Raw genomic sequence first — 15,107 nt, 5'->3', positions numbered from 1 at the left:
GAAACGCCTGTACGCAACTGTCGGGTTGAGCGACCGCTCGAGGGGATGGAAAGCCCAACTCAGGTGGTCCGCCACTACATCATCTGTCCCTGCAAGGTAAACGGCTCGTAGGAGCATGCCCTTAGACAGGGCCCAGGCCCAAATCTGCACCACCTCCTGGCAAAACAGGAAGGAGCTCAACCCTCCCTGCTTGTTTATATACCACATCACAACTTGATTGTCTGTCTGGATCAAGACTACTTTGTGGGCCAAGCCATCCTGGAACGCCGAGAGGGCATTCCAGATCGCTCGCAGCTCCAGGAAGTTGATTTAACACGCTTCCTATTCTGACCACAAGCACTGCATGCGGAGACCCTTCATGTGTGCTCCCCAGCCCAAGGTGGAGGCATCGGTGATCAGTACCACATGGGGAGAAGGTGTTTGGAAAGGAAGAACTCTTTCCAAATTGGGCAGCTTCTCCCACCTGGAGAGGGAGGCCCGGGGTGGTGAGGTAACTTGCACTGGTGCTGAGAGGGCCTGGGTGGCTTGGAGCCACTGAAAGCGGAGTGTCCACTGTGCGACGCACATGGCTAGTCGGGCAAATGGGATGACATGTACGGAGGCTGCCATGTGTCCCAGCAAGCGAAGTAGCACCCTGGCAGAGACTTTCCGACTCCGGCGGACAGTGTGCGCTAATGACACCAGGCACGGTCCCAGGGAAGAATCGCTCTGGCAAGGGTTGTATCCAGCAGAGCTCCGTTAAATGCTAGCTGCTGGGATGGGCTGAGATTTGGGGAGATTGAGCACGAACCCTAGAGACTGCAGCACCATGGGAGTCATCTAAGAACAGTCTGAGCACTTGTGGACGTCCATGGAAGCCCCCAGGCAGAGGATATAGACCTCGTGCAGATCCATGATGGACACAGTCCGCAGGCACTGGAACATTTCCGAAAACCAGTAGACACCATGAAAAGAAGCTGGCGAGCAATCGATGGCAGACGGCCACCGTGAGGCAACACACTTGGGAATTGACCGCAAAGAATGGAAGAAGAGAGTACCTACCGAGATGCTGGAGGGAAACAATAATGGGAGGGACCTGGCGTGGAAGAAAAATTCCATGGAAGAGTATTTGAAAAAAATTTTGGAGAACACTCCTAAACCATGATGCAACTGCTCCGCAGAAAAACAAGACTGAAGAGGGACCCTGTGATAGGTACGGACAGGTGGCATGCTGGCCATGCTCAATGTGCCAGTCAAAGTTCCTAGAAACTTTGACAAAGGTTTTCCGTGCCAGGCTCCATCTGATGATATCACCCATCTGTGAGGACTACCATGCTACTTGTCCTAGAAGAAAAGGAGGGACATCTCTGCCAAGATCCCTGGGGTCTCCTGGTCCCTCCCCAATGATTCACATATGCCATTGCTGTCACATTGTTACTGGGGAGAGCCATTTAGGTACTCTCAGACAAAGGGAGGACGTGCAGTAGAGCCAAACAATGGCTCTGGTTTTCAGTCAATTGATGGAACACTAAGGTTCTTCCTGTCTCCAACATCCCTGTACCACCCAAGTCTGGCAATGAGCCCCCCAGCCCAAGAGGCTTGCATCTATTATTACCAACATCAACGAAAGAGTAACCAAACTGATCCCCTTCAGATGCGAAGGTAGTAACCACCAGCGGAGCAAGTCGCACCCTGTAGTCCTGAGACTGTGAAGACCATAGAGACAGAAGGAATACCTGAAATGGGCGCATGTGAGCACTGGCCCAAGGAACCAAATCCAGAGCCTGCCATCAGCCCTGCATCTGCAGATAGTCCGAGGCCGAGGGCCTTTGAAGTTCCAGCAACCTCAGAACTTGCTGGACTATTTTGGTCACTTTTTCTTCCGTAAGAAAGGCCTGCCTGTCAAATCACACTAAGTACTCCACGACCTGTGTGCTCTGAAGGTTGGTTTTGGCAAAATTGATAACCTAGCCCAAGCCTTCTTTAAAACCTGTACCACTCAGCACAACACGCGTACTACTTCCTGAAGAAACATTGCCTGGATCAACCAGTCATCGAGGCACAGGGGAATCATAATACCTTCACATTGAAGGACTGTAGCCACCAGGAACATTACCTTGATGAATGTTCTCGGCACCCTTTGCCAGGCCAAATGGCAGCTTATGAAACTGAAAATGCTTCCGCAGCACACAGAACCACAGATACGTCTGGTCTTGCTCCCGAATGGGAATGTGCAGATAGGCCTCCGACAAATCCAGAGCACAAAAACTCCCCCTGCCAGGCAGTCACAGGGAAAATAGAAGAGGCCTTGGGGGGGGGGGGGGGGAGAGCAGAGAATGAAGCAACACTGGACAGGCTCAAGCAAATGTCCTCTAAGTTTTGGTTTTTTGTTAATATGCCACTCCCCCAGCCAGGCTCAAATCAGGATCCCCCCGGGAGCGATTGTACGGGTTCACACTGCTGGCTGCAACCAGTCTTAATCCCAGGGTCTGATCCTCAAATCCAATGACAAGCTGCGCACCATGTCCTACATCTGCTGGACGCAGAAAATACTGGATTCCTGCTGCTTACTTAGCATCATTCATAAGTAGCAGCTGTGAAGTCACAGAGGGAAAACAGTGTTGTCTGCCTCCATCTGCTGGTAAGGGCAAACTCACTAGTTAAGGCCTGGACTGGTGTAGCAGGATGAAGTGGAAGTTCAAATTCTTGGCCACCAAGTTTGGAAATAGCTCACATTTCCACCTCCATGGTTCCTTCCCAAGACTGCACAGTGAAGGAGTGCTCATCTACAAAGACCCCATTTTTCTTCCTAATATTCAGATCTGGCAGAGACTCCTGGGTTTTGCCCCCCCTCTAGCAGATGGAGACAGAAGTTTTCAAAACAAAACTTCTTATATAGGATGGTGCCACCTACAGTCCAGCAGTATAACTCCATGTCAAAGCAGAATGGCTCTCAAAAAACCACCATAACTATGTACAATAACCCTTCAACAAAAAAAAGAACTAACCGGTTCACTTAACCCTCCTAGGAACTGAATCTGTAGAACCACTTGAGGACGGTCAATCCAATGTCTGCAGATCTGAAAACAAAAATCAATATCTGAGCGGACTCTCCCTTACTTCCATGCATTCCCCGGGCGGGACTCTCGACTGATCCGTGGTACTACAGGAACGAAAATTATCAGGTAAGAAACTAATTTCTCTTTCCCTGTACATACCCGGATCAGTCCAGACTCCTGGGATGTACCAGAGCTTTCGTACCTGGGATGGGATCTGGAGAGGCCCGCTCTAAGCACTGCTTATCCAAAACCTCCTTCACCCGGTGCCTGAACATCCAGTCTGTAGTGTCTGGCAAAGGTATGCATAGACTTCCAAGTTGCTGCCCCGCAACTGTGTCAAATGGTGAGACCATTTGACACTTCGTCCAAGAAGCCGTCTGAACGGGTAGAATGAGCCCGAAGACCAAACAGTACAGGCTTACCATGCAGCAAATATGCAGAGCCTATAGCTTCTTTCAACCAGCGCAAAATCGTAGCTTTAGATGCCATATTTCCTCATTTCAGACCAGCCCACAGCACAAAAAGATGGCCCATCAAACGAAACGCATAGTAACTTCCAGATAACGCAACAATGCCCGAACATCCAGCTTCCATAAGTCTTTAGACATAGGGTCTGACCGGTCCAAAACGGGAAACGATGGAAGCTCCACTAATTGATTCACGTGAAAAGCAGACACCACCTTTGAAAGAAAGGAAGGAACCATCCCATAAGGACACCCCAGAATCCAAAATTCTCAGAAACAGCTTCCTACAGCATAGAGCCTGGAGCTCCGATACCCTGCGAGCAGATGTGATAGCGATAAGGAAAATCACCTTTAACGTGAGATCCTTTAATGTAGCCGTTTTCAGAGGCTCAAAGTGCGCCGTTCACAGAGCTGAGAGAACCAAGATCAGATTCCAAGAAGGACAAGGGTGCCTGATTGGGGGATGTAAATGCTTTGCCCCCTTTAGGAAACGAGCCACATCAGGGTGAGCAGCCAACGCGCAAACAGACCAAGAGCTGCCACCTGAACCCTCAGGGAACTACACGATAAGCCCTTGGTGAGTCCGGATTGTAAGAAACCTAAAATATGCGACACCGAAGACAGAGTAGGAACAATCGCCCGGTCCACGCACCAAGATTCAAAGATTCTCCACAAGCGTACATACGCTTGTGGAGAATCCACCAACCAAGGTTGGTGGATGTCTTGTGTGACCGGAGAAGTGTTGCCACCACAGCGTTCGAATACCCTTTGCTCCTCAGGCGGCGCCTCTCAAAAGCCATGCTGCTAGACAAAAGCAATCAACCTCTTCCAAACACACGGGCCCTTGATGGAGGTGGTCCGGGAGCAGTGGCAACCGCAGGGGACCCGCCACTGCCAGACTGACCAGGTCCACAAACTAATGCTGTCTCAGCCACTCTGGAGCTACGAGGATGACTTCTGCTGGGTGTATCTCCACTCTCCTGAGCACTTTGCCTATCAGCGGCCAAGGAGGGAAGATGTACAGCAACACGTCGGTCGGCCAGGACAGCACCAGGGCATCTACCCCTTCTGCTCCTGTTTCTCTGCAGCGACCGAAGAAGCATGGAGCCTTGGCGTTCTGAAACGTTGCCATAAGATCCAGGCGGTGTACACCCCATGTGTCGCATATGAGCTGGAAAGCTTAGTCTGCGAGCTCCCATTCCCCGGGATTGAAGGGGTGCAGACTGAGAAAGTCCGCCTTAACATTATCGACTCCTGCTATGGGAGACTCTGCAATACTTACTAAATGCTTCTCCGCCCAGCTGATCAGCTGCCGGGCTTCCGTGGCCACTGGCTGACTCTTGGTTCCCCCTTGGCGATTGATATAAGCCACAGTGGTCGCATCGTCGGAAAGAATTCTGATTGACTTCTCCTGGAGGAGAGAGCAGAACATTTGCAATGCTAACCACACTGCCCTGGTTTCCAGATGATTGATTGACCACAGAGATTCTTCCTGGGACCATTGTCCCTGCACAGACTTCCTCAGGCAAACCGCTCCCCAACTGGAATGGCTGGCTTCCATGGTCACCACTGTCCATTCGGGCACCTCCAGTGGAACTCCTCAGGATAAATTGTCCGAGATAAGTCACCAATCGAGACTGGAGCACGTCGTATCCGTAAGAGGGAGAGGTAAATGAAACTGTTCGAAGACTGGATTCCAACGCGAAAGCAACACTGACTGTAAAGGATGCATATGAGCAGAGGCCCAGGGCACCAGCTCCAAGGTGGAAGTCATGGAGCCGAGAACGCACAAATAATCCCACACTCTGGGGAAACAGTTGGCCAACAAGTCCCGCACTTGGCCTTGTAGCTTGACAATTCGGTCCAAGGTAAGGAACACTCCCCCCTGTTGAGTGTCGAATAGAGCTCCTAAAAACTCCAAAGACTGTGTGGGCACCAGTCAGCTCTTGGCTAGGTTGATCACCCAATCCAGTGATCGCAGGAGTGGAAGCACTTTGCGAATTGCCAACTGGCCAAGTGACTCAGACTTTGCCCGAATTAGCCAGTCGTCCAGGTATGGATGCACCAGGAACCCCTCTCTGCGCAGTTGAGCCATCACCACAACCATTACCTTGGTAAACGTTCTGGGCAAGGTGGCAAGGCCGAAGGGCAAAGCTCGAAACTGAAAATGGCAATCCATCATTGAGAACCTCAGAAATGTCTGGTGGTCGGCCCGAATGCCTATGTAAAGATACGCTTCCGCTAGGTCCAGTGACGCCAGAAACTCCTTTTCTTACAGAGGCAATGACTGACCGTAAAGTCTCCATGCGAAACCATGGCACCCTGAGGCAGTGGGTTTATGCGTTTCAAATCCAGAATGGGTTGAAAGGACCCCTCTTTTTTGAGGACTACGAAGTAAATGGAATAATGCCCTTTTTGCTGCTCTGCCTGAGGAACCGGGGTGATGGCGCCGAGTTGCAGAAGGCGTTGCAAGGTATCTTGTACTGCCTGTCATTTCTCTTCGTAACCACATGGGAAGACCAGAAACCACTCCGGAAGGCGGTGTGCAAAATTTAAAGCGTAGCCTTGATTTATCATAGTAAGGACCCACTGGTCCGATGTCACCTTGACCCATTCCTCGTAAAACAGGGACAATCTGCCCCCAACAGCTGGAACCGAGGAATGGGTCGGTGTCCCTTCATTGGGAAGACTTGGCCCCGGATGCGGACTGGATAGCCCCGGTTCTGCCAAAGCGTCGGCCATGAAAGGGCTGAGACCAGGACTGTTGGCGACCGAACGCTTGCTGAAAGGAAGAAACTGGAGCTCTGGATGGATGAAGTCTCCAATTCCCTCAATCGAGACCGTGAAGAAAAGGAGCTCCTCGACTTGGGCCTATCCTCTGGCAGTCGGTGAACCTTGTTCTCCCCCAGGGATTGAATCATATCCTCGAGGTCCTTGCCAAAAAGCAATGACCCCAGCTGAGCCTTGGAGGAAATATCCGCCAACCAGTTTCTTAACCACAGGAACCATTGAGCCGAGACTGTCGACACCATGGATCTGGCCGAAGTCCGTAAGATCAAAAAGTGCATCCGCACTACAAGCGATCGAAGCTTCCAGACGCCCTGCTTGCTGTGCTTCTACATCGGAAAGACCAGCATTAGCCTGTAACTGCTGAACCCAGCGAAGGCCTGCTCACAAGGCAAAATTGCTGCACATAGCTGCCCGCACTCCCAGTACCAAGACTTCAAAAATGTTTTTGAGCTGCAGCTCCAACTTTCTATCCTGCAGGTCCTTCAGGGCTGTAGCACCCGTAACAGAGATTGTGGCCTTTTTGGTGACTGCGGACACTGCTGCGTCCACATTGGGCACCTGCAGTATGTCAATTGCTTCCTCCGGAAGAGGATATAGCTTATCCATAGCCTTGCTAACTTTTGATCCCAGATCCGGGGTATCCCATTCTCTATATAGCAAGACCATGGCAGAAAAATGAAAAGGAAAGGAAGTAGCCGGGCCCCTCAGACCCAACAACACTGGGTCCATGGCCCCTAGCCTGGACTCCTCTGGTGGCCCATCTATGCCTAGCTCTCCGAGTATGGTAGGGATAAGTGGGGCCAACTCCTCCCTCCTAAATAGACGGACCACCTTAGAGTCATCTCCTTCCACAATGCGAGAGCCTCGTGCTGGATCCTGTGAATGTTGATCAGGGTCTGTATCCACCCCCATCTGAGGCTTGCCCTGCGGATCCTTGTCCCCTGGGTCTGTATCCTGACCCGTGGAATCAGTATCGGTCTGATGAGCCCCCGTACGCAAAGGGCACTTAGCTTTGGAGGATGCAGAGACTCCCTTAGACAGACCGCTTTCTAGAAAGAGACTTAAGACTACTACAGGAAGTTTTACCTCCAGCCTGCAGCTTCCCTTCTAGCTTTAAAAGTCTTATGGAGAAATAAAATAAACTCAGAGGAGGAGGAGGAGGAGGAGGAGGAGTCAGAAGCCCCCTCGGGGCTATCCTCCGTTGCAAGTGAGAGAGGATGTAAAGGTTTACTCCCTCCAGTAAACCCTGGCTGAGGAGAGAGAGGAGGCGGGAGAATTCCCTCCCCCATAGCTGCACGAGTCGCTGACCTAAAAGACTCCAAAATGGCCTCCGTTCCCACGCTCAGCAGGAACGGATCTGCCTCAGCTGATCTCGGTGCAGCTAACACTGAAGGAGCTCAGGCAGCCTTGCTTTTAACCATTTTCACGGCCCCGGGGGATCCCCCCCCCCCCCCCCGGGAAGACACGCGCGGGCTGAGCGTGGCATCGGGCCTAAGAAAGCTAAAATTCAATTCTGTAAAAAAAAAAAGAAAAAGAAAAATAATCGCGGTCATCCCAAGTGCCGAGTCAGGGAGTAAGAGAGCCGCAGCACCGGCGACACTGACAGAAAATGAAAGAAAATCAAAACTTTATTTATTTTAAGACTTGCCCGACAGTGGTCCACGGTCCTGATCCGGCGGGGTGGAGTGAACTGGGCTCCCCGGGGTCGCGCCCAGAGCTGCTAGCTTGGAACAAGAGGTCCTTGACCCTGTAATGCAGCTGCCTCAACAACCAGCAGGGGATGGTCCCATCAGGACCTTACAAACGCCCCTGGCAGGCTCAGGACAGAAATTGCTCTTTTTTTTTTTTTTTATAAATCAAAGTAAAAAAGTTTTACCGACCGAAAACTCTCTAAAACTCACAGAACTCAGTACTCTAACTCCACTAAGCAATCAGTACAGACTGTAGACCTTGCACCTCCACCATCTGCTGGAGACAGAGAAATACTGCCGGACTGTAGGTGGCACCATCCTATATAAGGTGGAGTTTTGTTTTGAAAATGTCTCCGTCTCCATCTGCTAGAGGGGGGAAGCAAAACCCAGGAGTCTGGACTGATCCGGGTATGTACAGGGAACCCCCCCTTTTCTCTAGGATATACATATTCAAATTTTTAAAGTCTATCCCCACATGCTTTATAACAAAGACCACTGACCATTTTAGTAGCCACCTTCTGGTTTGACTCAAACCTGTTTATATCCTTTTGAAGGTGTGGTATCCAGAACTGTAAACAGTGTTCCAAATAAGGTCTCACCAGGGATCTATACTGGGTCAACACCACCTTTTTTCTGCTGATCATTCCTTTCCCTGTGCACCCAAGCATAGGGCCTATGAGCTAGGCAATACTCATGGCCTTACACAGCAGCTCCACCCATTGTACAAGTTTCCTTGATAACAGGAAGCCCCTGTGGAAGGAGGAACCTGGGCCACTGAAGAGCCTGTGAGCACATGCCGGCTCACAGGCCCCACACCATAGTTCCCACCAAGCTAAGCACATGAGCGGTCGCTCATACATTTCGGAGCATAGCTCACACGTTTTACATGGTTGCTCACAAATTTTTCTTTGTGCTATATACAGAAATGCAATGCTAATAATGGCGCTCAAAAATTGTTGGTTTAAAAAAAATAGTTACACAAAAAAAAAAAAAAAGTTTGCGCACACCTTGTCATTCTTTGGAAAGAGCATTGCCCCACACTGATTTTCACTCTTATTACTGCTCTCTGAAGACCACCACCCAATACTGGCTCAGATTAGCTGTTCTGAGAGCTGCATGGGCGAATTTATTTATTTATGAACTTATAATGTAACGACATTCGTAGAACACATCACGCCGGTTTACAGTTAACTCAAAGAAAGGAAAATTACATTGAACGAGGAGCGGGGAGAGAGGAGCAGGCAGCCTGGAGCGAGGAAACTGAAGGAGAGATAAGGAACGAAGTTATGAGGACAGAGCGGAGGGTAACCATAACTATAAAACTTATTAACATCACAGAATAAACTTACTAAAATTACAAAATAAGAGAAGTACATAATATGACTGGGTTAGTCGTACATAGATATAGTGCAAAGGCGAGTTCTGAAGGGAAGGTACTGTCTGGGATTGACGAGCATCCAGGTAGACTTGGCACTGTCTATGTTTGGTTAGCATCCGGGTAGGCCTGCTTGAAGAGCCATGTCTTGATACCTTTCTTGAAATTGCGTGGAAGGTTCAAGACGGAGATCAGTGGGAAGGGAGTTCCAGAGAGTCTGGCCAGCAATAGAGAAAGCTCTTTCTCTGGTAAGGGTAAGGTGAGCACTTTTGAGGGATGGGGTGTGGAGGGTGCCTGCAAGGGAGGTTCTGGTGGGGCGGTAAGAGGAGCGGAAACGTGGCATTTCCTCGAGCCAGGAAAGATTGTTTTTGTAAAGCGTATTGTGTAGGATGGTAAGAGTTTTGTATTGGATGCGGTAGGGGATGGGTAGCCAGTGCAAATCCTTTAGTATGGGGGGTGATGTGGTCCCTTTTACGGGTGTTGGTTATGATTCACGCCATGGCATTCTGCAGTATTTGTAGGGGTTTAATGGTGGATAACGGGAGGGCTAAAAGAAGGGAGTTGCAGTAGTCCAGTTTAGATAGAATGGTCGTCTGCAGAGCTACGCGAAAGTCCTGGGTGTGGAGGAGGGGCTTAAGTTTTTTAAGGACCTGCTATAAGTTGCAAACTTTAGTTAATTAAAAAAGAACAAATTATAGATTCACTATTAAATTGTGCATAGTACAAAACTACAGCATTAAATGAGCATTTATGGTAGATACATTTCCTGGTTTTCTCTCAACTATGCCATGATACACAGTGCACCACTGTACTCCCCAATTACTTCACTACTTCTGAAACAAAACTGCAGAACACCAGATTATAAATGTCGAGAACGTAAAATAGTTTACCTGTCCATTAAAGCGTCTTCCAGCAATGGTGTTACTGCATAGATATAATCCTTTCCCATCTCACCAATGTACTCAAACAGGAAGGAGAGTGATTTTAACACACCATTCTGCACATTCAGTTCAGGAACTCTGTATTCATTCATGAGGGCAGGTAGCACTGTGAAGGGTGAGCATGTTTCTGCTACAATGGCGATTGCTACTGTAGTGCACACTCTATTCTGTCTTTCCTGCACTTTCAAGTTGTTCAGCAGTGTAGCCAAGACATCATGAGGTCTACAAAAAATACATACATATTGCATCAAGAACTCAGGATCAGCAAAGTTCTGTGAATTAACAAAAGCTCCAATATACAAAGAAAAAAAAAATTAAGTGTGGCATCATACTTCATTCAACTTGTACAAAGGTGAACCAAAGGACTCAAATAAGTATAAACAGTGCAACAAAGTCCTTAGTACGACTATACCACCATCAATAGTGGCCAGTCAAAATAGGCTTTTCCAGTAATGGGTCATACCTTCACTTGCCTTATAATTATAGGCCAACGGATTCATTATATTTTTCTCTATTTTTTGTAACTACAAATAAAGTGCGCTTATACTTGGCTTCTTTGCTGCAGTAGCTGAATTTCACACCAGAAGCATGGCATTTTTTTGCAAGTAATAGACTCATGCTTTTGATGATTACATGAAAGAAGCAACCCCTGATACAGATTACGAAACACAGCTCCATGTGTGGAGAAGCTAAGTATAACTGCATTTTATTTGCAATTACAAAAAGAGAAAAATAACACAAATCCATTGGCCTACAATTATAAGGCAAATGAAAGTATAACCCTTTATGAGACGTGTCTATTATGACTGGCCACTATTGATGCATAGTCGTACTAAGGACTTTGTTGCATCTCACTTCATTGCCAGGTAAATAGAAACCATACTAATCTACACATTATATAAATACTTCATTTTACCATGGACAACACTAAATGAAAACATTCTTATAACAAAAAATTAACACATAATTAGAGCAGAAAAGTAAGAAAACAAGGTTTGTAAAGCCATTTGTAAGATTAAAGAAAAGAATCTTGCTCATGATCCCCTAATGCCTGAAAACATTTCAAACATGCTGAATGGCTCCAGCTACACCAATGGAGAAATTACTTACCTGATAATTTCGTTTTCCTTAGTGTAGACAGATGGACTCAGGACCAATGGGTTATGTGCTCCCCTGCTAGCAGATGGAGACGGAGTCAGGTTTCAAAGCTGACAACCTTAGATACACCCCTGCAGTGACCTCAGCCCTTGTGGACAATACTATTGAAAAAACTTGATTAAAACTTGATTAAAAACGGATAACTAACTCAACCAAACAAAATGCTGAATCCCAGCAAGATTATAGATGCCCTGATCTAGGGATTGGGCTACGGCTTACCCGTAACCTCTTGGAATCAATATTCATTTCACAGATGAATCCTTGGCACCGATCTTGGGCAGGATGCTAAGTCCCTTCTGTCTACACTAAGGAAAACAAAATTATCAGATAAGTAATTTTTCCATTTCCTAGCTCAGGACCAATGGGATGTACAAAAGTTACTCCCGATCGGGGTGGGAGGCTACCCGCGGTCCGGTTATCACTGTTCTGGCAAAGGCTGCATCCTCTCGGGCCTGAATGTCCAGGTGATAGAACCTGGAGAAGGGGTGTAAGGAGGACCACATTGCCACTCAGCAGATGTCGACGGGAGACAGCAGTCTAGCTCTGCCCTGAGCCCTAGTGGAATGAGCTTTAATCTGAAAGGGTAATGGTTTTCCTGCCTCTACACAGGCTCCCATGACTACCTACTTCATCCAGCGAGCTATGGTAGCCTGCAAAACTGGTTTGCTCTGTCTCCTTCCTCCGTGAAGAACAAACAGTCCATCTTGCAAATTGGTTCTGAAACTTCCAGATACCGCACCAAAAGCCTAGGGATGTTTAAATGGCAGAGGAGGTGATATTCTTCCGTGTCCTCGTGCCTATCTAGGGATAGCAACGAAATGGACTGATTCAAATGAAACTCCAAGTCTACCTTGGGAAAGAAGGATGGAACAGTACAAAGTTGTAATGCTCCTGGAGTGATCTGGAGGAATGGTTCTTGACATAACAATGCCTATAGTTCAGAAGTGAGCCAAGCATATCACCACCAGGGTTAACAAGCACAAGGAAGGACTGCACAGCGGCCAAAAGGAGGGCCCTGCCCAAAACTAGATTAAGATTCCACAAGGGAACCGGCCACCATAGGGGTGGCCGGAGGTGTTTTACCCCTTTCAGAAAACCGGTCATGTCCGGATGCGCTGGCAGGCAGGTTCCGTTCACCTCGCCCCTGAAACAGGAGAGCGCCGCTACCTGGACCTTCAAGGAGTTAAGGACCAACCCTTTAATTCAAGCCATCATGTAAAAATTCCAGAACCAGAGGTATTTTGTCTTTGAGGGGAAACACAGTGTTCTTTGCACCAGGCCTCAAATACTCTCCAGACCCACACATATGCTAAGGATGTAGAGAACTTCTGCACATGGAGCAAAGTGGTAATTACTACTGCCGAATATCCAGGTTTCATCAGGTGAGCCCTTTCAAGGGCCAAATCAGTTTTCTTGTTTATATATATATATAACCCCCGGCACTCCCAGTTCACCGTTTTGTGTTTATATGTTTCCTTCAAATATATTACATTGTTACAATTATAACCCGGAGTGAAGGCATCTAGCTAAACTTCGGTATATAAAAACGATTAAATAAAATAAATCGTAAGACAGAATCGAATCTTATCCTTGTGAAGGACCGGACCTTGCTGGAGCAGGTCCCTGTACAGTGGGAGGCACAGGGGGGTCTCCACCAGAAGTCTCTGCATGTCTGCATACCACGGACCCCTGGGCCAATCCGGAGCTACTAGGACTAAACCCTTGTGGCGCTCGATTCTGCAAATTACCCTACCCAGCAGGGGCCACAGAGGGAAGGTGTATAGTAAGTCCTCTTCTGGTCAGGTCTGAACTAGGGTGTCTATACCCAGGGACCACTGATCTCTTCTGCGACTAAAAAAATCAGGGAACGTTCGCATTGTGAGATGCAGCAAGCAGGTCAACTGACGGGGGAGGCCCTAGTGATCTACCCCCAGGTGAAAGGCTTTGACTGACAATGCCCATTCTCCTGGATCCAGATTCATCCTGCTTAGACAGTCTGCTCTGACATTGTCTTTTCCTAATGTGAGAGGCTGAGATCTTCTGTAGATATAATTCCACCCATTCCATAAGGAGATCTATCTCCAGTGACACTTGCTGGCTCTTGGTTTTCCCCCTGGCAGTTGATGTAGGCTACCGTTGTTGCATTGTCCAACATTATGCAGACCGCCTGACCCTGGAAGTGGCTGAACTGTAGACACGCCAATCTGACTGCCCGGGCTTCCAGGCGGTTTATGTTCCAGAGTGCCTCTTCCGTGGTCCAGTGCTCCTGGGCTGTCAAGTTCCTGACAATGAGCTTCCCAACCGGCTACCGATCCAAGGCACATCTCTGAGGGAACTCTGAAATCACCTCAGGAATTTTCAACTAGGGGAGGGACCTTTCGGTATCATTACAGAGAGCGGGGCTCAATCTCTCTCCAATTTAAAAGTAGAATTTCTTCTTCTAAAGGGTACAGTGATCCTGATAGGGAAAGCATGTCCACATCGGCTAGGAGTTGGAGAGATACTGAAGGGCTGAGGTCACTGCAGGGATGTATTTAAGATGACGTCAGCTTTGAAACCTGTCTCCATCTGCTAAGCAGGGGAGCATATAACTCATTGGTCCTGAGTCCATCTGGCTACATGCTAGGAAAGCAATTTAACATAATAGTAAGTGTTTTGCTCATTGGGGGGAGAGCTGATTTAAGAGCTTTTATATACCGATATTAGTAGGTACATCATATCAGTTTACATCAAAAGATAGATTGAGATTACAATGAACAGGGAGAGGGGGAAAAGGGACACCAAAACTAACAAAGGTGCAGCCATGATGCTGCAGATAGAGGCTCTATTAATAAGCCAGAAGGGAGAGCCGAGAGAAGGTAAATTAATTAACATAACATAAATTAACATATTTAACATAATAACAAAGTTGGCATAAATCGTATCGTGAATAGCTGGAACGGTGTGGGGTTTAGGCGAGGAGGGTGTCTGGGATTGGACTGGGAGAGGGAAGGAAGCGTGGTGGATAGTCCTAGATCTAGTCTGGATATGCCTGGTGGAAGAACCAGGTCTTAAGCATTTTCTTGAATTTATAGGGGGCAGGGCTCAAGGCGGAGGTTTGTGGGTAGAGCATTCCAACGAGTGGGGCCGGCAATTGATAGGGCGCGGTCCCTTGTTGAGGTGAGACGAGTGTCCTTGAGGGGCGAGATCTGTAGGGTGCCTTTAAGGTTTGCTCTGAATAGGCGGGAGGATTGTGTGTGCTGGAAGGGTTTGCTGAGCCAGGAGTTGCTGCTTTTGTAGATGGATTTGTGCACAATGGTAAGGATCTTAAATAGGATGCGTGAAGGAATAGGGAGCCAATGGAGATCTTTAAGGAGCGGGGTAATGCGGTCAGATTTGCATGCATTCATAGTTCTAGCAGTGGCGTTCTGTAGAATTTGTAGGGGTTTGATCATGGAGTGGGGCAGGCCTAGATATAATGAATTGCAGTAGTCCAGTTTGGATGAGAGGGTTGCTTGGATGACCATTCTGAGATCATGGGTGTGGAGTAGGGGTCTGAGTTTTTTTATGACGTTGAGCTTATAGAAGCCTTCCTTTAAGACAGAGTTGATGTGTTTTTTTAGGTTAAGATGGGGGTCAATAAGAACACCCAGGTTTCGTACTGGGGGCTG

The 15,107-nt window shown here is 48.1% G+C and overlaps 1 protein-coding gene across 2 annotated transcripts in view; it reads right to left on the bottom strand.

Moving 5' to 3' along the window:
* The window catches only part of SF3B1 (splicing factor 3b subunit 1), a 213,056-nt gene that overhangs the window by 25,212 nt on the left and 172,737 nt on the right, over positions 1–15,107 (bottom strand). For both annotated transcript variants that reach the window (XM_029606052.1, XM_029606053.1), the window contains one exon: positions 10,249–10,521. In XM_029606052.1, coding sequence (XP_029461912.1) covers positions 10,249–10,521 — 273 coding nt within the window. The remainder of the gene's footprint in view (positions 1–10,248; positions 10,522–15,107) is intronic.

Source organism: Rhinatrema bivittatum, chromosome 6, assembly GCF_901001135.1.
Source record: "Rhinatrema bivittatum chromosome 6, aRhiBiv1.1, whole genome shotgun sequence".
Taxonomy (NCBI): Eukaryota; Metazoa; Chordata; class Amphibia; order Gymnophiona; family Rhinatrematidae; genus Rhinatrema; species Rhinatrema bivittatum.
This window is presented reverse-complemented; position numbering and strand designations above follow the sequence as displayed.